This window comes from Narcine bancroftii, chromosome 3 (assembly GCF_036971445.1).
Source record: "Narcine bancroftii isolate sNarBan1 chromosome 3, sNarBan1.hap1, whole genome shotgun sequence".
In the NCBI taxonomy this organism is placed as follows: domain Eukaryota; kingdom Metazoa; phylum Chordata; class Chondrichthyes; order Torpediniformes; family Narcinidae; genus Narcine; species Narcine bancroftii.
In genome coordinates, this window is record NC_091471.1 from 304,973,971 (window position 1) to 305,000,576 (window position 26,606).

The following is a 26,606-nucleotide window of genomic DNA, read 5'->3' on the forward strand; positions in this document are numbered from 1 at the left end:
TATTAGACAGAAAGTGGCTGGAGGACAGGTAGAGGGAGAGACCACCAGGAGGAGGATGAAGGTTACAGAATGGGAGTAAGTAAAGATGAGATGGAAACAAATAGAGGTGGGGCCAGACTAACACTGGAAAAAAACTGTGACATTGCTGATGTTATGATGTTGGCACCCAGTGTCTGAACCTGCAGTCCCTCTCGTACTGAGCAACAACACACTTCATCGGTAGGGTACAACTGACCTGTCTCACAATGGTGGAAACCAGCTAATGTTCCCTATTAGTGGGAGAGCCATTCAACAGGATGAATTCTGCTTCACAGTGATAGGAGGAGCCGGCACCCAACTTTCCACCCCCTTAGGCACTTCAGATCAGATCAGATACTATTCATTGTCATGTCATAAAGCAGCAATGTAATATTATACAACATGGCCTTTAGTCTGTCATTATTCCCAATTTCACGGAACGCAGTCTATGTAAAAAGATAGGAATGGGAATCCCATTTGACATTTTATCTCCTCGACCACTAGTTATTTTCACGGATTGCCTGCAGTCTAAGCTGAACTGCAGACGATCCGTGAACAATGAGCTAATGGCATCCAGCCTCCTTAAACACCGCACTTCAGGAATTCTGTCTAAACTCGTGGTGTGATACGGATATTTGGAGTTCTGGTTGTTCTTGTGTGAATGGCCACTCATGGAAGGTAGGCGTACACTTCAGAACAGAAAAATCACATAAATTCTAGGTTAAAAAAAACCATAAACGATTCGCCATTATCGTTGACCGGAATGGTCAGAGTATGAGAAGCTACAATTTCTGCTGTAATTGCAGAAAGGGCAAAACTTGCCCTTACATGCACCCCCACCCCCCATCATTTCCATCCAGTGCCACAAACAGACCTCTCAGATGAGGGAGAGCTTTACATTCACATTGTCCAATATTCAGTGCACTCAGTGTGGCTTCCTCTATATCGGAGGGGCCAGTGTAGTGGTGACTGCTTTGGTGAACATCTTTGCACAGTAGGAGAGGGTCAAGAACTTCAAATTCCTGATTGTCAACATCTCCAAGGATCTGTCTTGAAGCCTCCACGTTGATACAATCATGAAGAAGGCCCAGGCCCACCAGCGGCTATACTTTGTGAGGTGTTTGATATGTCACCAAAGACTCTAAAACATCTACAGATGTACCGTGGAAAGCATTCTGGCTGGTTGCATCACTGTCTGGTATGGAGGTGCAAACTCTCAGAACATGGACATTAGGCAGTGTCTTAAAAAAACAGCCTCTATCCTCAAAGACCCCCTTCCACCCAAGCTAGGCCCTCTTCACTCTGCTATCATTGGGAAAAAGGTACAGGAGCCTAAAGATGAATGCTCAGTGGCACAAAGACAGCTTCTTCCTCACTGCCATCAGATTCCTGAATAATCAGTGAACCAAAGACACTGCCTTACTTTTCGTCCACTATTATTTTTATTTTTTTATATTATTGTTGTAAGATGGTTCATAATATGAATGTTTTCACTGTGACGATGCTGCAAAAACACCAAATTTCATGACTTGTTCATGACAATAAATTCTGATTCTGCTCCATCTCTGAGTCCAAGGTACAACTCTCGATTATCAACCATTCCCTCCCAGTCTGTGCTTAGCTACGTCCATTGCCTGAGTGAGGCCAATCATAAACTTGAGAAACAACACACCATATTCCTTCTGTACACCCTTGAACCCAACAAACTGATCACTGATTTGCATTGATGGGGAGGGAAGAGCAGACCAGGGATCCTTGGAAAAACTGATCCCTGGGAACAGTGGACAGGGATTAGGAGGGGAAGATGTGGCTGATAGTGGGGGTTACCTTAAAATTGGCAGAAGTGTCGGAGGATAACGTGTCACTTGAGGAGGCTGGTGAGATCAGAAGTGAGGACCAAAGGGAATCTGTCCTTGTTGTGTTGGGGGGTGGGGGTGGAGGCAGATGGGGTGAAAACAGAAATGCGAGCTATGGAAGAGATGGGGGTGAGGGATTTTTTCAATAACAGCTGGGAGGAATCCACGCATATTAAAGAAGGAGGACTTTTCAGATGTTGTGGAGTGGAAGGCCTCCTCCTGGGAACAGATGTGGTGAAGGCAAGAGGAATTGGGAGAAAGGGATAGGATGGCACGAAAGGCCTGATGTCCCCTGGAGGGGGCAGATAATTTTACTGTGTATCTACATGGCCGGATAGATCCCTGTCTTACCTGAAGGATGTCTGAATTGTCAGCCTAAATTATGTGATCGAATCATCAACTGAGAGTTAAATCTGTTCCCTCAAGCATGAAATGCTACCAAGTAATTGTACTGCACATTGACTTGAAACCTAATGCGGAGTTTTAGTCCTGTGACACCATATAAAATCTTGTGACAGCATAGGATGAAGTGCATGCATTGTATACTGTGTGTCAGGAAATATGACCAGTGCTAAACCCATAAGTGATATACATTTAGTTAATAGCCAGTGTTGACAAAATTAAAAATATTTATGTGAAATGAGCTCAGAACCTGTTCAAAGTTCCATGGAAAAGGACTTCAGTAGCCCAAAGCCTGGCAAATTTTAGGGTAAAGTTACCCACACAGAGACAGTTCACCCCTCAAATGTTGATCAGTTCGTTTACCATGGCCTGTGTTGTTGGCATTGACAACATGATTAGGAGGGTGATGTGACTGTCGATGTATTCACCGAACTGGCTACCAACTTGCTTGGGCCATCAATTTTGGACTCAGTTTTGAGGACAAATGCAGTGATGATTCACTGGTGGAGTCAACATCAAAAAGGACTTCCACCACCCTGGTCACTGATACCTCAAACAAAAGCCTGAAGACCAGCACCTCTAGGTTCAAGAAGAGTTTCTTCTCAACAGCTAGCAGATTCTTGACCCTTCCCTTAGTCCAATAATGGCCTGTGGCAAGTTATCTTGTTTCTGCATGAGGTTTACAGTGAATATTTATATCTACCATATGTATTTACTGTCTTTTAATTTAATTATATTAGTTTATCATTTCAGTTTTCTTTACAAGTACCTGTTTGGCAGCAGTAAGTAAAAAATTCAGCACATACGTATATTGTACTCTGTGTATGACAATAAACTGATCATCATCAGTAATAACAAAAATTGTTGGACTTAAAGAAGGTGATGAAGGTCAAGAAATTAAGAAGTTTTACAGCGTTGGGTTCTGCAATCTTTGGAGTAACTGAATATCAAGGGGACATCAAGACAATGGCATCATGAAGAAAGCCTCTACTTTCTCAGGAGTTTGCGGAGGAGCTAGTGGAGTTGTTCAAGTGAACCGGTACGGACTTGAAGGGCCTGTTTCTGTGCTGTAAACGGTTATATGGTTATGGTTAACTTCTGGGAGGAATCCATTGTGGAATGTGCTTTTGCCAGTCCAAAATAAAAATGCAATTAGAAGCCAAGTCAAAAGGTAAATTAGTGGGTGAGGGAACATCTGCACCTAAGGCTGCTCTCATCAAAAGAATATTTAAGAAACGTTTATCGAGGTTGCAGAACATCCAGGCCCAGAGCAGAGTTGCCTCTCACTCTCCAGCTGCCTCATCCAAACATCCTGCTGCTATAATATTTGAGCAGGATGTGCATTAACTGAAAACTATAAAACCAGCTCTCTGCTGTTTGTTTTTCTCACTTCTGTGATATACAGTTTGATGTGTGGGTTTACAGTCAGGGTGTAACGTTTATGTCATTTGTTCTGCTGTGGTCTGACTTGCTTTAGCTGATTTTAAATTGGACCCTTCGTGCTTCCACGCCATGGTTCTGGTTTTACTTGAAATAGAGTGACACAGTGAGTGTAGTGGCTATTACATCACCAGCAACTTGGGTTCCAATCCGTCGCCATCTCTAAAGGAGTGGTTATGTCCTCTCCGTGACCATGTGGTGTTCCTCCTCATGCTCCAGTGTACGGGCTTAGTAGATTAATTGATTACATAATTGTATTTGGACAGTGCAGGCTCATGGGCCTGTAACCTAGCTGCATCTCTTAAAAACAAACGTTGCATTTTCTGCTTCCCTTCACAAAATACTTGATTTTTTCCCATGGGCAGACTCACAAAGGATCTCTCAAGATTAAGAACTGAGTGTGGAAGGATTCTGACTATAAATCTAAGATTCACCATTCAGTGATATTGTGCACTGGTGCTTCCAGGCACAAGTCAACAGCTGCAGTCGTTTATCATTGGAGAAAATATAACATATTAATACCTAAGCTTTATCTTTCTAATTTGCTGATGTCATTCCCTAAGGATAGTAGCTCTCATTGCACTATATGACAAGGCTGCAATTCCCAGGCTCAAAGGAGGTGATCAAGTCATTTACCCATGTGGGGGTACACAGGGGTAGAGATTAACTTACTGGACATGTAGCCAGAGGCTTGGGTATGATAACGAGTGTATTGTCACGTCTATTGTACAATGTGCAGATGGACCAAGACTTACTTGCTGCAGCCGAACAGGAATTTGCAAAACAGAAAGAAACACTTTAATTGCCTGCATTAGATTAAATATAATAATTGCAAAAGATTGATAACATATATTCACAGTTACCACAACACAAGAAAATAAACTGTAAAATAAAACTTGGGCTGTTGATCAAGAGACAGGAGGTTGACTACAACCGCAGGAGTTGAGTAACTTCCAATGAGGTCATTATTCAATTAAAGAGTTATATATAATGGAAAATTCATCAAAAGTAACAGTGGCCACAAAGTGACTGAATTGTGAATTGTGTTGAAAGACCTTCAGATTCACCAGAAAACAATTTGGTTCAGCTGCTCAGGGGATGATTACAGAGCGCTGGTCTTCCCACACTCTGGAAATAGCTATATAAAGATTGATCCGTAGACCTTCAGTAGGATGCCTGGGGAATTACTCCTTGCTTCTCTTTTTTTCTTTCTTTGGCTTGGCTTCGCAGACGAAGATTTAGGGAGGGGTAAATGTCCACGTCAGCTGCAGGCTCGTTTGTGGCTGTCAAGTCCGATGCGGGACAGGCAGACGCGGTTGCAGGGGAAAATTGGTTGGTTGGGGTTGGGTGTTGGGTTTTTTCTCCTTTGTCTTTTGTCAGTGAGGTGGGCTCTGCGGTCTTCTTCAAAGGAGGTTGCTGCCCGCCGAACTGTGAGGCGCCAAGATGCACGGTTGGAGGCGAGATCAGCCCACTGGCGGGGGTCAATGTGGCAGGCACCAAGAGATTTCTTTAGGCAGCCCTTGTACCTCTTCTTTGGTGCACCTCTGTCACGGTGGCCAGTGGAGAGTTCGCCATATAACACGATCTTAGGAAGGCAATGGCCCTCCATTCTGGAGACGTGACCCACCCAGCGCAGTTGGATCTTCAGCAGCGTGAATTCAATGCTGTCGGCCTCTGCCATCTCGAGTACTTCGATGTTAGGGATGAAATCGCTCCAATTAATGTTGAGGATGGAGCAACATAAACTGGCATTCCACTGACCTTTGCGTGGCTGCATTGGCCCTGACCCTAGCAACTGCACAGTTACATGGGCACCACCGGCCCTCTGCTGCTATTGGTCCATTGAGAACCCGGATGTCATTCAGAGCTGGGCATTGATGTGACTGCATTCTTACCACTGCTTTCTGCTGATGTGCACAAATCAATGACTGGAGCAACATATATTTTGTGGCTTGATTCAATGGGGCTGGAAATTGGGGTTACTGTGCTTGAGGCACAATGCTTTAAGGCATGGTCTCTGTCACCGCCCTTATTGGCTGTACCATGGCTCTCTGATGTGCATTTGCTATTTTCCAATCTAATTAAACCTTCCTTAAATCCAGGAACTGTTGCTAATTAAGAACAAGGACATCAGCTATCTCACCAACTAGTTTCAAAGCCTGAGGATGAACCTCATCAGGACTTGGAAGTTTATCAGCCTACAGGTGCTATACTTTGCTCAAGGCCACTTGCTTAAAGGCAGCACAGTTGGCCTAGCAGTTAACGCAATGCCTTTACAGGGCCAGCGATCGAGACCTGACTGGGATTTAAATCCCGTGCTGTCTGTAAGGAGTTTGTACCTTCTCTGCGTGGGTTTTCTCTGGTTTCCTCCCACCATTTAAAATGTACTGGGGGTGTAGGTTAATGGAGTGTAAATTGGGTGCCATGGACTTGTGGGCTGAAATAGCCTGTTACTGTGCTGTATGTCTAAATTTTAACACTGTTTTAAAATTTGTGGTTGAAATTTTCCTGCATTCTTCACTCCTTTACAATTTCTGATTTATAGCTCTTCGTGGGATATTTAGTGAACAAACATTTGAACTTCTATAGGATGTCTTTAACATAGAGACAGGCCTCCATTGACGAGAAACCTATTGTAGGCCAAGCCATTGATCAGAAGCATGAGGTTTGAGAGTGGTTTTAGTGGTGTGTAGAGTCATGATCACTTGGGACATTGGGGTAAAGCATGCTATATGATATATATATATATCTCATATTTCCCAGTTACATATATGCCATTTGGATCTTACAACCTCTGCCATCTTTCGAAGCAATTCCATTTTTTTCTCCCACTTATTTTCTTGTAACCCAGTCTCTCTCATATGCCAATCGTACCCTTGATTCTCCTGCCACTCACTGACTCAACAGGTGGCAACTTATAGCAGCCAATAATTCCAAAAATGAAGCTGTGGGCAACATGTAGGTGACCTGAGTTAGAGAACAAGAGAAAGTAAAAGAAGTGAAGATTACTTTATGAAGATAAAGATGAGGACTTTAAACTTGACCTTTGAGGACCCATTACAGATCTTGGTTCCATTTCACTCTGAGCCAAGCTCCCCCTTTCAGTCTCCCGAACAGGCAGCAACATAATTATTTTTAAAGCAGAAGTAAATAGGTGTGGGAATGGAAAGCTTAAGTACACACTTATACTTTTGAGAACATTCATTTATTTATAATAGTAAAACCTGGTGCATGAATGAGGGGTGCACAAAATGAAATGTACCTCATTTACCGGCACTTACATGCAAAGAAAATGTTTGGAGATATTTTGTAAATTTGGTGCAACTGCACACGGTGCAAGTGTCAGGTCAGCAAGAACAAGCAGATAACGTTGGAGGTTCTGGGGGACTACCAGGAGTAGCTTGTGAAGAGTAATGTCGTAGTCAGCTGAGATGGAGTATTTTTGTGTTGGAGTTACTGACAGGCTCAGGAGCTATCGCAATATTTGTGTTGGAGTTACTGAGAGGCTCAGGAGCTATCACCAATATGGAGAGTGAATAATGAGACCCAGTAACATGCACGCACAGACACAAACACATACGCACATACTCTCACAGACACATATGCGCACACTCTCACAGAAACACACATATGCACACACTCTCACTGACATGCACATACGCGCAAGTACTCACAGACCCGCATATACGCACACACTCTCACAGACAGGAACATACGCATACACTCTCACGGACAGACATATGCACACACTTTCACAGACACACACATACCCACACACACTCACAGACATGCACATACCCACACACTCTCACAGACACGCACATACCCACACACTCTCACAGACGCACACTCTCTCACAGACAGGCACATATCCACACACTCTCACAGACACGCACATAGGCCCACAGACATATCAGCAAATGGAAGTGCCGATGAACTCTAGCCTTTCACACTGCTACGTGTGTCTGTGTGTGTGCGCGCGCATTTCTCAATGGCTTCAGACATCTTAAACCCTTTGGCTGACAATGAATGCTCGTAGTATGTGACTACAGACTTGCCCCTGAGCCTCAGGGTTTAGGCAAACCTCTGAAGTCACCAAGTACTTGGTTACCACGGATCATTGCACCGAGAGAACCTCTGTGTACCAGAGATGGAGAGAGTATTGTGGTCCTAGCTCTAAAGAAATTCTGCCAGTGAGATAAAGCCTGAATGAAGCAAAAAATGTGAATGAATGAGAGGATGCAATCTTTACCTGCAGTTCTTTGCAGCATTAACATTAGCATCTCTCTATTTTAAGTGAGCCCCTACAGGAAACCATTTGTCCTCTTGCTTTGACAGTGCCGTTTTCACAGGTCGTATAGCATTCATTCATCATGCCTTCATCTTGCGCTCCCCTCTCTGACCGTGATGAATTAGGCTTGTTTTCAACTGCTGCGAACTTTGTTGTGTGGATAGAGAGTTGGTAGCATCAGGCCCTGCACTGGAGTCAGGGCCAAGAAACTAATTTAAGTGCAGGCAATGGTCTTTCTGCAGTGATGGCCCACTGTCTTTGGAGGTAGCTGGGTGGAAATAGAACCTGGACTCATAGTAGGAAGCTCGAACGGCAAGAATCTGACAGAAATCCATCAAGGATTGCTCACCATGTGATACGTGGTTATTGATGGGTATGTGAGAGAAAGAGTAGGTCACAGGGAAATAGATTGGAAGGGGTTTTGGAATGATGGAGTTGCTCAGATGGTCAGCATGGATGAACAAGGCAAATGGTTTCCTATATCAGATGAGAAATAAATACGAAAGAACGTTTCCTCATTGGACTAAAATCAAGTGTAGTCCTTATTTATTTAAGTTCTTGGGAGTTACTTTCTCGGAGGATATTTCCTGGACCCAACACACTAATGACATCATGAAGAAAGCACCTCGACTTCTTCAGGAATTTGCAGAGGTTTGGTATGATGTTGGAAACCCTGGCAAATTTCAACAGATGGGTGGTGGAAAGTGTGCTGAGTGGCTGCATCACGGTCTGGTATGGGAACACCAACACCCCCAAGCATAAAGCCCTTCAGAAGGTAGTGGACCCAGCCCAGGACATCACAGGCAAAACCCTCTCCAACATCGTGAAAAACTACAGGGAGCATTGCCGTCGGAGAGTAGCAGCAATCATCATGGATCCACACCACCCTGCACATGCTCTGTTCTTCCTGCTGCCATCAGACTCTCACCACTAGGTTCAGGAACAGCCTACCCCTCCACCATGGTCCTCAATAATTCTTTGAGCAACATTCCTGGTAAGTGTCAATAGAGGAAAAGAAGACCCCAGTGGTCATCTGGGATATTTTGATGATCCTCCATACTGATTTCCCATCCAATGATGGGACATTTTCAATTGTTCTCCTGTAAAATGATGGGTAGCCTTGCCCTCCTCAACCTCCTAAGGAAGGGTCTAATAAGGAGGTGTGGAGAGTCAAGGATTGGGACATGGATATTAAGTTTGAAAACTCCTTAAGAAAGGAAAATATACAAATTCTAGGCTTGCTGATCAAATGCTCAGAATATCAAAGATAACACGTAATGTTGAGCCTGCATGAAACCATTGATGGACCTAGGTCAAGTGCAGGAGGTAAGTACGTTAACACACAATGGAAAACATGTTAAAGCTGCAGGGAAGCAAAAACATCTGTTCCAGAGGAAGAAAAAAATGGCAACCCTCAAGATTAGATAATTCAGGATTAGATAAAAGAAAAGGGGATCATTGACCAGATGCTCAGATGTCAAGCTTCTGAGTACATCACTCTTGCTGCAATTGGAAGAATGGAAGTTGAACTAAAACCTAGTGATGCTCAGATGCCGACCAGCCCTTTGCCTCCACAGATGCCGCCTGACCCCACTAAGCTCCTCCAGCACTTTGTTTTTTTTTGCTCCAGATTATAGCTTTTGCAGATCTCTTGCGTTTTTAGGGGTTCAAGGAATGTGGGAACGGGACTTGATTCAACAACTCTGCTCATTAAGAAAGCAAGTGTAGATATGAATTATGTTGGAACTTCTGCGCGCTTTTGGATTATAACTGTGGCCAAACAAGTAGTTTATCACTGATGAAGGAATCCAGTCTGACTACAGGCAATATTTGCATACAGTAGCACAAAGTGAAGCATCATTCATGAGGTACCATGGCTAGAAGGTATTACTACCATAGAGTGCATTGAACAACACTACACATAACACTCTGATACAGATATAACTCTTCTTCTTCCACATGATATGGTCAAGGACTAAAGTTTCCTGCCCCGTAACACTAAAAGAGTGCGTATCCCTATTATAAACCTCTTTATAATATAACGATAATTTATAATATAAATATAAAGACGTAATCTGGTTTGGAACAATACAGCATAGTTCAGACCCTTTGGCCCACAATATTAAACCAACCTATGTAAATAATTCCATGATAAATTTAACCCTTCCCTCCCTCGCAGTCCATAACCCACTATTTTTCTTACATCTATGTGCTTATCTGAGAATTTTGATAGTACCAGCCTCAAACACCACTCCGGCAAAGCAATCCAAGCACCCACCACTCTCTGGGTAAAGAAAACCTACTTCTGACGTCTCCCCTAAACTTTCCTCCATGCACCTTAAAACAATGTCCTCTGGTAAGGTTAACATCTAGTCCAGTGTTCTGCTGTCAATCAACAGCAATTTGCTGCTAAGGTTACTGTCTCTAAAGAGGTAAACAGTTTTGGTATCCAAGCAAAGCAAAGGATTCTGAGGCTATGGGAGAAGCCAGAGATGGGTGCCTATGTTGCAGCCAAAAAATGCATAGATGTGATGGAGAGATTTTCAAAAATGAAGTTTATTGCTCAGTAAAACAGGTCACTTCTGTAAGGTCATTTGATAACAGATGGATGTAAAATTCTGAGACAAAAGATAAGGCTAGACTGTGGAACATGTCTTCGATCACTGTCTGAAAGCAGGGGCTTGTGGGAACTGGGGTGAACTGCAATGTTCTACAAAGGAAGTTGTCAGGTACCTGCACGATTACAGTTTTTCCTCAATAAGAAACCAATTTGTTGATCTGATATGGGCTTTTGTCACGGTGTGATTAAGTTAAGGAGGAATTTACCTGAGGTATGCTTGAGTGCACGTAATTGCCTCCAAACATCAGATAAATGCTTGTAGAACTGGCATGGTTGTAGTATGTTTTGATGGAGCAGGTTTTGTTGGGCTAAGATACTTTCCCCATCCTCTTGTGTGTCACCAATAAAATAACGCTTTATAACTGAGCAATCCAAATAATTTGAAACATCAGTGCGAGCTGATGCGTGATATACAAGTGCATGTTTATTCTGCAGCTATTCCATGCAATCACTTCATTTGGAAGAGGAGTATACTGAGCTTTTTGTTCAATGTAGTTATAGATGTGGACATCAGCTACGAGGCCAGCATTTACTGCTGTTCCCTAATTGCCCTTGAGAAGGTGAGCGATGAATTGCTGCCTTAATTCACTGCAGTGCTTCTGAGTGAAGATTCAGGTTCAAGTTTATTATTATCTGTCTGTACATGTACAACCTGATGAAACATAATTTCTCCACACCATAGTGCATGCTCACACACACACACACACACACACACACACACACACACACACACACACACACACACACACACACACACACACACACACACACACACACACACACACAAAGATATAATGTAAAATAAATATATATAATTATCTTTGAATAACTTGTTTCATTTATAAGAGATCCAAGGTACAGAATACCATTCATCAATCTCACAGCCCTGGGGGAAAAATTATAAGGAGGTTTATAAATAGGATAAACCTTCTTTTAGTGCCTGCTGGGAAGGTAACTTTGGCTTATTGACAATAGTTCATATCAGATCAATAAACTGATCTCTTATTGAGGAAAAGCTGCAGTTATCCAGTCCTTTGACCTTATCTCATGTGGAAGAACAGGAGTTATATCGGTATCAGGGTATTGTACGTAGGTGTTTGTACAGTGCACTCTGCGGTAGTGATACCTTGCAGCCTTGGGATCTCGTGCATGATGCTTCCTATACCTCCTTCCTCGTAATAAGTCAATGATGCTACATGATGGATGGTAGGGCTCCACATAAATTCTTTGAGCCCCCATTTAAGCAAAATGTAAGCAAGGACACCCTCAAAATTGTTGCACCAAGTTCAGGATGAAGGACAATTGCAATGATTAAGGAAAACTGGATGGATACATGGATAGGATAGGTTTAGAGGGATATGGGGCAGGACATTTTGGGTGGCATGGGTATGTGGGTCGAAGGGCCTGTTTCCACACTGGGTGACTCCATGACGTGCAATATACTTCCAAATCAGGAGGACTTTTAGTGGAACCTGAGGGTCAAGTGTTCTGATGCACCAGATGCTTTTATCCTTCTTAGTAGTAGAGCTTGTGAGGTTGAAAGGTGCAGGAGTAACCTGGGTGAGTAAGCTGTATTGCTTGTTATAAATGGCTGCTTTGTAGCCACTGTGTGCCCACAATGAGAGAATGAATGTTAGAATGGCCAATGAACGCCGTTCAAGAGAACTGTTCTGCCGCTGAGTGTTGTAGGTTGGAGTTGCTCGAGCGTAACTTGGTGCCCATTGGACTAACGTTCCCGTGCGCCAGAGAGTGTGAGGCAGTGGAGGAAAATCAAGAGTGGATATCTTCTTGAATTAAATATCTACTCTGTCAGAAGCCTGGGAAACTCTTTTATTCCAAAGAGCAAACTGAAAATCCCACTCCCTTATTCTATGATGACATTTCTCTGATATTTCAAAATACTGTTGGCATTCACAGCAGGGTAATATTTATCTTTTCTATGCCCACAAGTTAGTGCCTCACTGAAATATTGAGCGATATTTGCTGATATCACATCTCGGATTTTCTAGGCTTTTTCCTTCACCAGTTTATTTATTATCTTGCTCTGTCCTAATTCGTGTATTTATTCTCTCCTCACTCTCCCAGTCAGCTTCCCTGTGCCTGTGTTTTTTCTCTCTCTCTTTCTCTCTCTCTCTCTCTCTCTACCTACCCTTTTTTTTCACCAGTAGCCCCATCAGTTTTTTGACCTGTTTATTTCTTTACTAATTTAATTGAAAATGGTAATCAAGAATATTGGGAACATTGATTAAACATTGATATCCTATTGGTTCTGGGAACAGTCGGGCCTGCAGACCATTCCCACTTCCCATTTGCATCATCTCACACCATCTTGTTGGAGACTGACAAGGCGCAATGTAAGGTTTTGTTCCTCCAATTTGTGGGTAGCCTTGCTTTGGAAGTACATGTGGACAGACATGTCAGTGTGGCAATGGTGTGTGGATTGAAATGGGTGGGAGAGTTACAGAGAGAAGTCCGTCGGTACGGAGCAAAGGGAGCTCGTAGTTGTGTGAGGTTCATTCAGAAGTCTGAAAACAGTGGGAAAGAATCTGTAGTGCCTGATCTCACACTCTTGAATCTTCTCTCCGATGGGAGGAGGGAGAAGGGAGTGTGGCCAGGGTGGGATGAGTCTTTTAATATGATAGCTGATTCTCCAAAGAAACGGGGTGGAGATGGAAGGTTCTTTATTGTTTACATGTATATGCAGTGTAATTTTTTTTTTGCACTACTAATAAGTGGTAATCTGTCTGGCAAAAAGAACCTCGGGGTTGTATGTGATGTCATGTATGTACTCTGACAATAAATCTAAAATCTGAATCTGGTTCCAGTGAGAGGTATGGACAATTTTCAGTGCTCTGATGGTTTCCCCCCCACCCCCCCTTCTTCTTCCTTGCAGAGGACCAATTGCCCTCGGGTTTCCCCAACATCGACATGGGCCCCCAGCTGAAGGTGGTGGAACGTACGCGTACGGCCACCATGCTGTGTGCCGCCAGTGGGAACCCGGACCCTGAGATCACCTGGTTCAAAGACTTCCTGCCTGTCGACCCCAGCTCCAGCACGCGCATCAAACAGTTGCGGTCAGGTAGGAGCTGGAATGAACGAGATATTTCCAACCGATACAAAAAAAAAGTGATGAATCTGCTTCTTTAAAAGACATTGTGGAACCGGAAGGCCTTTGTGTAGCTGTTTACTGCTGTTGCTGTTTGAGACATTCTCATAGCTTGTCATTCTTGTCTGTCTGTCCTGTCAATAGTGCTACCTTGATTCATGCTGCTCACTGCTGTGACTGTATCTCCAGTTCTTTTCATTATGTTCTTTAAAGTGGCTCTTTCTCCCTGGGCCAACTGCAGCTCCAGTTATTTGTTTTTAATTTGTTCAGTTTTATTCTTGTTTTTTTCTTATCTCTCTTTTATGTTTTCTTTTTCCATTCTGTGACCAATGTGTCAAATTGAAACAAATCGTTCAGATTGGGAAATTCTTACCGAGGTCTTTTAGCTGTCCCTGCTGGTTGTGGTATGTACAGGTGAGCAGGCAGCGTTATTCCACACACTGGAACCATTGGCAAAGTGATCAAGTACTTTACTGTACGTGGTGCCAAGATAAAACTGGCCGATCGAAATCTTTAACTGTACATTAAGCTCAAATAAAACTTATTTTAAAAAAGGAACTAACATAAATTTTTTTAATCTAAACCTCACATCCTGCAGTGAGCTGCACATAATCCTAAAAATCGACAAACTCCTAAAACATTCCAAGAAACTCTATTGCCATGGTTTTGAACTTTGAATTTTAACAATATCCTTGCTATTTTGCAAATGTTTGTTGCTCGCTGTAGTATCAAAATCAAATAATATACTAAGTCATTTAAATAAGCTGACAATGAATTGAATTAACCGAGTTTAATAATGTGTTTGAACCTAAGTAAAATATTTAACGTTTTTTAATGTTACATAACAATGATTATATAGCTGAATAATGTCTTCTATAATGTTTTTTTTCTTTCTGTTCCTTAATCTTAAAGAGTCCTTTGGTAAGTATTGGCCTTTGAAGCCTAATTCACAAAACCCTCTCCAGACTAATGTCACAAATAGCTTAAAATGCATGCTTGCATTTTACTAACTGTTAATAAAACCTGCTGGTCCTACCCAACCAAACCTACACAAGATTGTTGTTGTTTTAAACCCCATCAGACAACCCTGCCTATAACCTAGCAACAGATTTTACCCAGTACCCCTTAGGATTTCTTCATGCTGCACCCTTTTGAACAATACCAGTTTCTGCATCCATTCTTGTTTCCTGGAGTTCCACATCTAACCTATAGAGATTCTTCTTTGAAATATGCTCATGTCTTGTCTTAGGATCAACCATGCTCAGTTTTAATGAGTGCTGCAAATTGTATTCACTCAGGGCCGTATTTGTTATGCAATTATAAATTTAAACAGGGTATTAAATTGACTTCCTAAAGTAAGCAAGCTCTCTCCAACACTAACAAGTAAATGCAAATTGAGCCGTATGGATCAGAATGAGTCCAGGATTACTCTCAGACTGGTAAGTGAGACTGTTTCTATTGAAGCAGAACAGTTATTATCATACAGATGGATCGTAGCTGTTGGAGTTGCAATTCAATGGTACAGCCTACACGGATGAGATGGTATGTGTGGGAGTGACTACAGTTTTAACCATTGCATTTTGAGATGTAGAGTTATAGATAGAACTAAATACATTAAAACCCTCAGAATCCAGCTTCCATGGGGATTGGTAGATGCCAGGTCGTGAATTTGCTGGTTGCTTGAGATTGTGCATTGTGTGTATTGGCGAGCTGAGCACTGGGGTCGGTCGGGGGGGGGGGGGGGGGGGTGGGGGGGGTGGGGCGCCAATTTTAAACTTGCTTATTTTTTACCTATTTATTTTCCCCAATATTTTTGCCGGTTGCTTGAATTCCAGATCATGGTGATTTTACTGTAGATGGTGTGGTACAATTAGAATAATGGTGTGGGAATGATAGAGTAGGGTTAATTTGCTGTCACCTGGTTGAGGTTTGACAGATGCATATAGAAACAAAAACACAGTGGAGATGCTGAGCAGGTCAGGAAGCATTTCAGATTTTAGCATCTTCAGTTTTTTCCCATTTTACTCATAGTTACAGTCTGGCTGGACAGTGCTGTTAGGTGGCACTGGAGGCTAAATCAGGGCATGCAATTGAGGCAAATTAGATGGATTTATGATTGGGATTATACAATTGGAAAAGTACAGTTTGGTCATGAAGGTGGAGCAGTAAAGAGTGGAGAGTTGTCATGAACTGGTGGTGCTGGGGAGATACAGCCGGGTAACTTGGGGCATTGAAGTTTGGATAGTGTTGTTTGGGGCTCATGTTGAGTGGTACAATTGGGGCAGTATCAACAGCTAGAGTGGTGCAGGTGGATTATCACAGCTGAAGTATTACATTTGGAGCACAGAAGATGGTATCGTTAAATGGATGGGAGGTACAGTCTGAGTGCAGGTGTATCAGGCGAGGCAGAATAAGTAGTTTGGCACAGACTAAATGGGCCAAAGGGTCTGTTTCCGTGCTGTAGAGTTCTCTACTTCCATGGTTCTCCTCAATTATTAGTAGAATTTTGTCCTACAACTGATGTAAAAATAAAAAATAACATTCAGATGTTGATGTTTGGACAAGATGTACGTGGTGGATTTGGATGGTACAGTTGAAGTGGTACTGGCACAATGATTCGGTTACCCTGTTGGCTCAGTGGCGTTAGGTCGGGGTTTTGGGTGGGGGGGGAAGGGTTCTGAGGTTACTATTGGGTCGTGGAGATGGAGCCATATTATTAGAGTGGTGTCGCTAGGTTGGGAGAACAGTGAGTTATGAGGCAAAACAATTGGAAAATATAGTTGAAGTGGGATTATTAAAAAGTACATTTGGATCAGTTATCTTAGTCAGGAATTTTCATGATTGTGGAGAGTACAGTTGGAGGGGTACAATTTCTGTACTGTTGGAGCGATATGCATGGATTGGTATATTAAGAACCATACAGTTGCAGTAATGAGAGCCGTGCAATGGAAGGTACTACTGGAGCAATACAATAAGAATATATGGAACTGTTGGAGTCGTATAACTGATGTAATGGAATGGTATATTTGGCCTGGTGTAGCTTATGGTACTTTTGGCAATGCTGCAAGGTGAGTGCTACCCAGGGATCCTATCATTGGAGCTGACACATTAGAATTCTATCCTCGTAACCCTGGACCATGAAAGGAAAAGTGGAATCAAATTCCTTTCCCTGACCATTCCTGATGTCTGCTCCGGCAGAAGAGAACTGAACAGTACTGCTTCCCCTTTCCCCTTAATTCATCATGTGGTCAGGCTTAATTGTAGTTCCCACAAGCAAGATAATCTGTTGAAACTCGAAACTACATTTTGTGACTCTCAGGGTTTTAAATGGTTCACCACAATTGTTAAAATGATTGATTGGAGATAGTGGGCCTCAGGCTACTGGGTAAAATATCAGAGGCCATTTTGAACCCATGTAATTAAGCCCCACCATCAGGAGTAGAAGGGGCGGGTTTGAAGGTGTGTTCAGTGCTAAGTCAATGGAAGTGGTTGAAAGGGTTCGATGTCAGAAACAGTACCTTCCCTCGTTTACAACAGTCACAGGAATGATTCCTCAGAATTAAACGTTCACTGCCCAAATCTACCAGCTGCAAACTGATCTCACAATGAATTGCTCCTGTATACTTCTCAGCCACTGGGTATTTTTGAAGTGGTCTTTCTGTTGTTATATAATATATTGGAATTCGGTGAGGTCAAGATGTTAAATATTCATTAGAAAGGCTCTGTATTTTGTAGTTTCCACTTATCAATCATCAGCTGGTATGAAAGGCATTTATATCATGAATCTAATCAGTAATATTATAGGATTGTAGATGAGAATCAGTACATGCATCAAGTGCTACATTAAAAAAAAATCCACATTTCCAGAAGACAGCAGAGCACGTTTTTTTTTTGTAGGAAGGTTCTGACTGGCAATTCAAAACAGCTCTCAGAACCTCTCTTGGGAACATCACAAACATGCTGAGAGATCCTTGCCTCGGATCTCTGATGTTGGATTCCTCATGGAGTTTAAAAGTTGAGAGCCAATTTGCTGCAGTTCTTACTGGTTATGCAGGGGAGGGGAGGCTGGCCATGTGATACTTGTCTCAGATTTGGTGGTGCATTCCTTTTGATGGAGGTGAATGGCTGTAGGGGACACAGGTAAGTTTTAGGTGATTTTTTTTTATGGATTGTGTTACCAAACAGCTAACTTAAACTAACTTTGCTTTCAATTGCAATTAGTCTTTTTAACTTTTAATATCGTTTTTAAAATACAGCTTTTTAAAAAAGATTTTAATTTGCTAACAGCATGAATTAATTTTAATTGTTTTTTCATTGTTAATTTCATTGGTTGCAATTTTTTCTCTGACATTTGTTCATTGAGGTTCAAGGCTGCACCCTGGCCAAGTGAGTGGCCATGGTAGAGCACAGGGTGGGGAAATGTCAACACCCATTGCATCCAATATTGTGCATACCTTGATGAAGGGCTCAGGCCTGAAACAAAGGTTATGTATTTTTTCCAAAAAGAAAATCCACGTGACCTGCTGAGTTTCTCCAGCAGGTGTATTGAAAAGTAATCTAATCCAAGGGTGGCCATTCCAAAGAAGGACATCATCATAGATTACCATATACAGTGTGTTTGCATTTGTTGGTATTGCAAAAACAATATATATGGTAATATATGGTAACCTACAATAATGCCCTCCTTTGGAATGGCCACCCTATATAATCCTTCCCTCCCTCACACCCATAACCCTCTATTTTTCTTAAATCCATGTGCCTATCTTTTAAGAGTTTTTTAAATGTCCCCATTTTGCCAACCTCCCCCATCAACTCCAGTGATGCATTTCAGTCACCCACCATTCTCTATGTAAAAATACATATCTCTGACATCTCCTCTAAACTTACCTACACTCATCTTAAACAGGGCTGAGAGGAGGAGGAACTACTCTTCCTAGAGAGTAGTGAATCTGTGGAATTCCCTGCCCAAGCATGCAGATGCGCCAGCCTCATTGGATATATTTAAGACAGAGTGAGATAGATTTTTTTGCATAGGTTCTGGGGACAAGGCGTGTAGGTGGAGCTGAGTCCGCGGGCGGAACAGATGTGATCTTATTGAATTGCAGGGCAGGTTTGACAGGCCAGATGGCCCACTCCGGCTCCTTTTTCTGTTCTTGTGACATATGGAGCAGCCATAGCCAATTGCTACTCACTGCGCCCACCACGGGCCAGACCAAAGTCCCGTCTCAGTGCCGAGTATCCTCACAGATTGTCCTGGCCGGTCCAACACCAATTATCGCAGGCGGCAAGCATGAGGAATTCACTGCTGCAGGAGCTCATGCCAGGGTCCCATCACAGCATTTCAGTCAATCATGCACCTTTCTCTATATATATAAAATCTTATAATAACCTGTTTTGTTGCTGATTCTCCCTCCTGACAATGCATCCAAAGTGCTAAGTGAGGTACCACTGTGTATACTCCGGCAGGAACGTTTTAGATTTACTCGTATGTAATTTTAGGCTGAAGATTTCTTTGAAATAAAACATCCTTGGCAGCAGTTCCATTCCACACTGTCCTTCTGCCCCCAATGACCTGGCCTTCCTTGCTACATGCATTACACCTAAGAACCTCAACATCCTCACCAAAGGCATCGGTGGAATGTTGCACCTGGATTTGTTAATATCAGGACCTTCCTCAAATATTGAGAGGAGAGGAAACTCTCTGGGTTGTTTCATTCCTTATTGGATCAAAAGCTGGTTCCCTGGAGAGTCATGAATATATTGATGAAAAGGTAAGTAGCCGACATCAGCACGGTATTAATTAGTTTGATCATAAACCACCTGCTGATAAATGGAACAATTCAGTTTGGCAACTGCTCTGCTAAGGAGGGCTCCAGTTTAAACTGATTAAGTTTAAATAACAAAAATCTGCAGATAGAAGCGGGATTTAATTTTCTGGCTCTGCAACCCTCCACTTCTCCTTCCACTTCCCCTTTCCTCTCACCCTCCCTCCTGTTCCCTCTCGCCCGCTGCTCACCTCGTCACTTCACCCTGTACTTCTTCTGCCCTCTTTTTACCTTTCCCTCCTATAACCTCTTGCTACGACGACCTGGTGCTCGCTCTGGAGATCATGTGGGGTAGGTGGCTGAAAGCTTTGGTGTCGGGGGAACAGAGGGGACGGGTATGTTCAGCACTGCTTCACAAAGAGACGCGTAGGATTGGTTGATCCTGGAGTCAGACACCGGCAGGCAGGAATTACTATTCAGGAACTGCTTGTTACATTGGATGTGAAACTCCTTCCAGTATCCAAAGCTTCTGTTAAATCATAAAACTTGAAACACTCTTAAAAAATATATTCCGACTGCTCTGCCCCCCCCCATCCCCCACCCCCCTCCACCCACCCACCCTTTCCCTCACCTTTAATTAATCTCAGCTCTTGGTGCAAACACCATTTCATATAGGTGCTTCCTAATAGCTAACAATCTGCTTTATTAACTGTACCTAATAACCCTAACAGATTAACACCCCACTCCCTTTAGAAACACAGTTTCAGGCTGCAGTTTGGCACATTCTGGTAATGAACATAAATCCGACATGTTTGGAGAGGGATGGTTTCCCTTTATCAATATATTATATTTTCTTTGACTATAATGTTGAAGTAGGGTGTTGTGTTTCTTTCCTTGAGCTGAGAGGGAGTGTAGAATATTACATCCTGTGATTGAATGTCACTGGGATAGGTGTCCAATTCAGCTAGACCACTGATGCCGTTTCACACTGTTGATCAAAGACTTGTATTTCCAAGTGCTGAGGGTAACCTGAAATTGACCCAAATTCCTCAACCAAGATTATGGAGGCACCAACACAAAACTTTCCCTTCTTTGACAGATTTAAGAACAGCTTATTTCTTGCTGTAATCAGACTCTTAAATAAATGGCTCATGGCTAAAAAATGATTCCCCTGCTCTTTTCTCTATACCCCTCACTTTGTTACACTATACCCAACACTGTTGGACTTACTGTAACATTACACACCGTGCTTCAGCACGACCCGCTGTAGTTAAGTATGGGTTGATCTGCCTGGATAGCACATAAAACAAATATTTTCACTGTATTTCGGTACACATGTCAATTCAAAACAATGAGCCATTTGCACTCAAAGGAGCAATATGTCTTGGAAAAGCTGCACCATTTGATATATCAGCTTTTACCTGGGAGCATTTAGCCTTTCCAGACCCACATTCAACACTAAGTACGACACAGATAAAGGTTGTTCAGTCCATTGTGTCCATGCCGGCTGCCAGCAGGCATTCCTGTCTATCCTATTCCCTATATTCCTGCAACTCACTAGTCTCTTTATTTTCTTTTGCCTGGGGTAATTTTAAGGAAGGAAAGAGTGCACCCTGGGCTAGGGAGGAGGGAGGGAATCTCATGCCATCATGGGAGAATGTGCATTCTCCACAGAGTGCCCAAGGTCAGGATTGAAACCTGCCTCCAGTACCAAAAGGCAGCAGCTCCATCAATAATCATCTCCCACCTCCTATTACAACCTCCTCCAACACTCTGTGTATGATGTATTGTGCCACTTAAACAAGGTTGTCATTCGAGTACTGGAGCTTTTTGCTCTTGGGTTCAGGAATAACTGGGATGGAATGGATGAGGTGGGTAGAGAGAAGGGGTCTCCATATTTCTGTCCTAGAATCCCAACAGGAATTCTAGGAATGCCATGAGGAAGGATATTTTGACTCAATCTAATTACCACCTTGTCCCATCAGACATATTCATGCATCAGCAGTGAGAGCTGGAGGATGACTTGTGTCCATCATCTCACCCCAGCACAGAGGCAATGTCTCCTGAACAGATGAACATGAGCCAACATGACACTTTGACAGATTAAGGCTGATTCATCTGAGGGTGAAGCTGAGCCAGATTGTTGGGCCAGAGGACAGAGGTTATTCTCCACACACCTGTACCTCACCTGATCAGCCATGTCCTGCTACGTCCTGAATGGCAGCCAAGAGATATTCCATTTTCCTCTGTGATAAGATCATTGGTAAATGGCCATATTTTCACCTATGACATAAAATGTCCTTATAGAGGGTGATTATATTCTGTTTTAAAAGCCCGAGACATCCTTTAATTAAAGTAGAATCCCTTGTTTCAAAACTCACAGACGTGGAAATAGGATTGGGTGGTGCTATACTTAAGTCTAAAATTTATTATCATCTGATTGCACAAGTACAACCCAACCAAAAAAGCATTCTCCAGTCCTCGGTGCAAATCACACAGACACACAACCAGGCGTAACTCACACATACAGACAAGTAATAGGACAAGTATTTTATCTATAAAAATAAATAAATAAATTGTGCTTTGTACATTTTGTATTTTCATGCCTTAAACATAACTTCAATGGCAAGAGAAACCCTGAGGAAAATGGGGTGTTTACGACAAGTCACACCATCCACAGTTTTCCTTTCGCTTCTTAGACACATCTAATGTCCCAATGCATGGTGGATCTCAGGGATGTGCATGAAGCACTCCTGGATTGTTGTTGATGGTTCCAATCACCGTGAATGACTCAGATAGTAGATGTCTTTGTGCAGCCCTGGACGAAGATACCTTCCACGTTACCTACAGGACAGGTGTCAGAACAACTATTTCCCCGCACTCTCTTGTGCTTCCCGACTCCCACACCCCTGCTCCCTCCCTTGGAACCTTTGCCCTCCCCCACCACTGGCCGTTAACCTGCTAGTGGTTTCCCCCACATTCCTGAACTGCTGACTTTCACTTCCCTGCCAAATTCCTGCCCATATCTTTTCCAATTCAGACCTCATCCCTCTTCCCATCGTGACTTGCCTCCCACCTTCTTCTCCCAGCCATCAGCCTCTCTTCTGATCCTGCTCGACAACTATCCTTCCAATTGCAAGCACCTAAGACTTCTCTCTGCCCCATGCCATTGGACTTATCTGGTTTCCTAGTCATGCATCAGCCTTCAGACCTTAATTTAGTACTGAATTTCCACCCTCAAACAAAGCATTCATTAGCCTGCTATTCCCCCACAGTTTAATGTGCCTAAACAGCTCTCTCTAAACATGGGCATGAAGCTCTGTGCAGCCCAAGTGCTCAAATGAGCAGCTTGTCTCCCTCCCAAATTCCCCCTTTTTTTGACAGTAGAGTCACAGAGAGACACAGAGCACAGAAACAGGCCATTTACTGCATTGGGTCCCTACTGACCACCAGCCATCCATTTATACTAGTACTACATTCATTCCATTTTTTAAAAATTCTCCGTACATTTTTAATCAATTCTCCTAGATGCTACCATTAACTTACACCAGGGATCATTTAGAACAGCCAATTACCTAAAAGAGGATGTGGGAGGAAACCAGAACAAACCCAAGCGGTTGTAGGAAGACCATGCAGACGCCACACAGACAGGGTCCAAGGTCAGGATAGATCCCAGGTCACAAGCACTGAGAAGCCACACCTGTACTTACTATGCAGCTGTACCACCCTAAATTATCCTGCAAAATGGATCAGGAACCCTTTCCACCTGCCCAAGGCACTCCATCAGCTGATCTTGGACTTGGTTTGCCCATGAAAGAGGGTTCCAGAGTGTGTAGGAGTGTAATCCACCTCCCTTCTGAAATGACTGCTGAACTATCGATTTCCACAGCTAGTTTGAGCTCTGAGTCCAAGAGCCCGAGCATTTGTCGGATTTTAAGAATGTGGCAAAATGTTGCCTGAAACTGTGCCACTATGTTGGTGTCTGCCACCTTTTAAAGAAAGATTGTGCCACACTCTCAGAGGAGTCGAAAGCTGTGACTTCTCACAATATCCCATCTGAGCAACGTTGGAGTTTCCCAGTGAGTCGTTTTCAACAGTATCTGATCGCCTTCGTTCGGTGCAGGTAACAGGTCCGGAGCTGGGAAGTGAGGTTGGACTGGTCGGCTGTCATGGTGGGCCAGGTGCCGTACCTTTCTCTGACAGCAGTGTCGTTAACCATGGGAGGCATCCTTGGCACCTTGGCTAGATCGGTTCAGTTTGTGCAAGTTGATCTTCAAGTCTTCTGAGAGCAAAGTGCCATGTATGCCTGAATCTGAGTCACGGAACCCTGCAGCCAGATCCTGTTAGCTCTTTGCTAAAGCTGTCTCTTCAACCCGAACTATTTCCCCACGGCCTTGCAAAACATGGAGTTAATCTTTTAGAAGGTCCAAGGCCTCTGTCCACACTCCCAGATGAAGTTAGCTGAGATGAAGTCTCTGTCAAGTGGCACACACTGTGAATTGCAGGAAGGTGATCAGAGATGGTCTGATCCTTAGGCAGCAAGGGAGGGGGATCTTCATTTATCGCTCAGTATATTTTAATAGATTTTACAACCTTTGCATTATTAATCATAGGCACAGAAAATGGGATTCAAGCATAAAAATGTGGTTATGGAACAAATCTACTGCCAATCTAGTGTAAGCTCTCAATAAGAGGTGAAGTGAACGAGTATTGAACACCAACCTGAAACATGGTGGTCGTCTATCATGAAGCAGGGATGTAGTTTCCAGTTTTCCACTCTATTCGAAGGATTTCCTTGATCTGTCTCTAACATACTTGCTCATCCAATTTTTCTGCACATTGCTATCCAACCCCTTCTACTTTTGGTCATCAAGCATGATCAACCTCTTAGTGCATAATTTTCCTCTCTATTTGTCACCCAGTCTCTCAATGTTCAACCTCTCCTCCTCATTGGATCCCAAGTGCTGACCACCCTATTGGTGCAGCAACCTCTCTCTCCATTGGCTACCCAATACACCCAATCCTTTGGCACATTACCTTCCCTCCTCATTGGTCACCCAACATGGTCAGTCCCTCCCCACAACTTTTGGAAACAACCAAGTTATTCATCACTCAATTGGATGATTTGAATCATTTTTCCTCCCCTTATCTCCATCACTGTAAGAGCTAGAAGTTTCTTGATGAATCCCTCTGGGTCTTTTCCGATTGTTCACGTGTAAACCAACTTCACCTGAATTATCAGACCAGCAGCAAACAGGAACTTGTTCAGTATCCAGCCAAAGGAATATAAATAATCAGATTGATGTTAAAAGCTGAGGACAATAACAAGTTGGACCTTGTGATCAAAGTGGAGACAAGAAAAAGTTCCATCTGTTTTGACCTTTAATTCTGGGCTGTACTCAGACACCCTCTAGTGTTTAGTTTTCAAACAGCACCGCAGCAGACTTGCCTGAAATCTCTGGTGCATCACCGTGAGTGATGTAGATTCAGACATTGAACATGTTTGGGGTTGTGAATATATTGCCCAGCTCCAAGGCCAAGTTGATGATGTGAGTGAGTGAGTGAGTAGAGTTTGGCCAGCGGCCATTGGCTGAGGGTTGGGGTGGGGTAGAAGGGAATCGTGTGTTGTGTGCATGGTGTCATTGAGCGAGATTGGAGCCAGGAGGGTTTATCGTGGTGGAGCTCAGATAAGTGGGCTGGGATGGGGTTAGTGGCATTTAGGCCCTGCATTGGAGAATGATCAATGGGTTGCCACCAAGTTGTTGATCAGATGATGATTTGGGATAAGGAAATAGACAGATGGTGGGGGGGGGGGGGGGGGAACAGACTAAGGTATTTATCTTCCACAAGAGAAATTCTAGTTTAACACCTTTCTGTAAAAACGCATTTGATCCTGGATTGCTCAATGATTTTCAGCTCCTCCAGCTACCTCCTTGATATTTATTTGTCACATTATGCCCAGGACAGTGAGAAGGGTTATTCTGTGAATAATAAGCTCTAACATATATCCGTATAAAGTAGAAGAGCACCATTTACAGAGGGTAGAGTTACAAGAAAAAAAAGATCAATGTGTACCAAGTAAGAGCAGCATAATAGCACTGTTTGTGGGGTTAATTCAGGAGCCTGATAGCTGTGGGGAAGGCTTCCCATTACCGTCACCTGCAGTGAACCACTTCTGATCACCACACTATGGGCAGGATGTGATTATAGTGGGGAGGGTGCAGAGGAGATTCACCAGGATGTTCCCTAGACAAGAGGACTTTATTGATGGTATGAGCTTCCCTTCCTTGGAATGAAGGAAGCTGAGGGGTCACCTGATAGATAATGTTTGACGTGGATAAGCCAGATAGCCAAAGTCCTTTCCTCATGGCAGAGGTATCAGAAACAAGAGGGCATCATCTTATGATGTGAGAAGGAGTTTCAAAGGGAACCTGGAACCTAAGGTTTTTAAACAGAGAGTGTTTGCTAATTGATACATGCTTCCTGATACAATTACTATGTTTAAGAGCTTTTTAGATTAATAGTTAAATATGCAAAGCACAGGAGGATGCAATCCTAATGCAAGTAGATGGGATTAGTGTAGACAGGCAAAAGGGTCAGCATGGATGTGGTGGGCCAAGGAGTCTGCTCCTGTGACCTTTGATTTCATGACTCTGCGGTGCCAATAAAGCTCAATCATAGGATTAGTCTGAAGCTTTAGGAACTGGGAAAATTAATTAATTTGAGAGAGAATGCCGAACCACCGACCATTTGAGGTGCCTCACGCCAGCCAGTCAGGTCACTTCCGACCCCCTTGTCCTGTTGCCGGGTCGACGGATACCTTGCATCGAACGCCTCATGGGTGAACATCCATCAGTGGTCTGAGTTTGCGAAGGTGCCAAGCACTGGACTTGGGAAGCTCAGCATTCCCAGCGCCTCAAATGTGGCATCTCCCCTCTCCGGGCAGTCTTCCTTTAACTGGAGGTCCACCAGCAGTTCAAAAAAATAATGAAGTGTTTATATGTCTGAAAACTTCTAAAAATCTGCTTCTGCTGCTGAAGCCCGCAACCTGTCTTCTTCAACTAATGGCTCTTCTTTTTAATCTTATTTGCATTCATATTATCCTCGC

The 26,606-nt window shown here is 43.2% G+C and overlaps 1 protein-coding gene across 20 annotated transcripts in view; it reads left to right on the forward strand.

The window, feature by feature from the left end:
* LOC138759021 (receptor-type tyrosine-protein phosphatase S-like) overlaps window positions 1-26,606 on the forward strand; it is a 449,917-nt gene that overhangs the window by 215,898 nt on the left and 207,413 nt on the right. For 19 of the 20 annotated variants that reach the window (XM_069928794.1, XM_069928793.1, XM_069928795.1 and 16 more), the window contains one exon: window positions 13,521-13,706. In XM_069928794.1, coding sequence (XP_069784895.1) covers window positions 13,521-13,706 — 186 coding nt within the window. Of the gene's footprint in view, window positions 1-13,520; window positions 13,707-23,744; window positions 23,754-26,606 lie in introns of all 20 variants that reach the window. The other variant, XM_069928804.1, reaches the window with a different exon arrangement.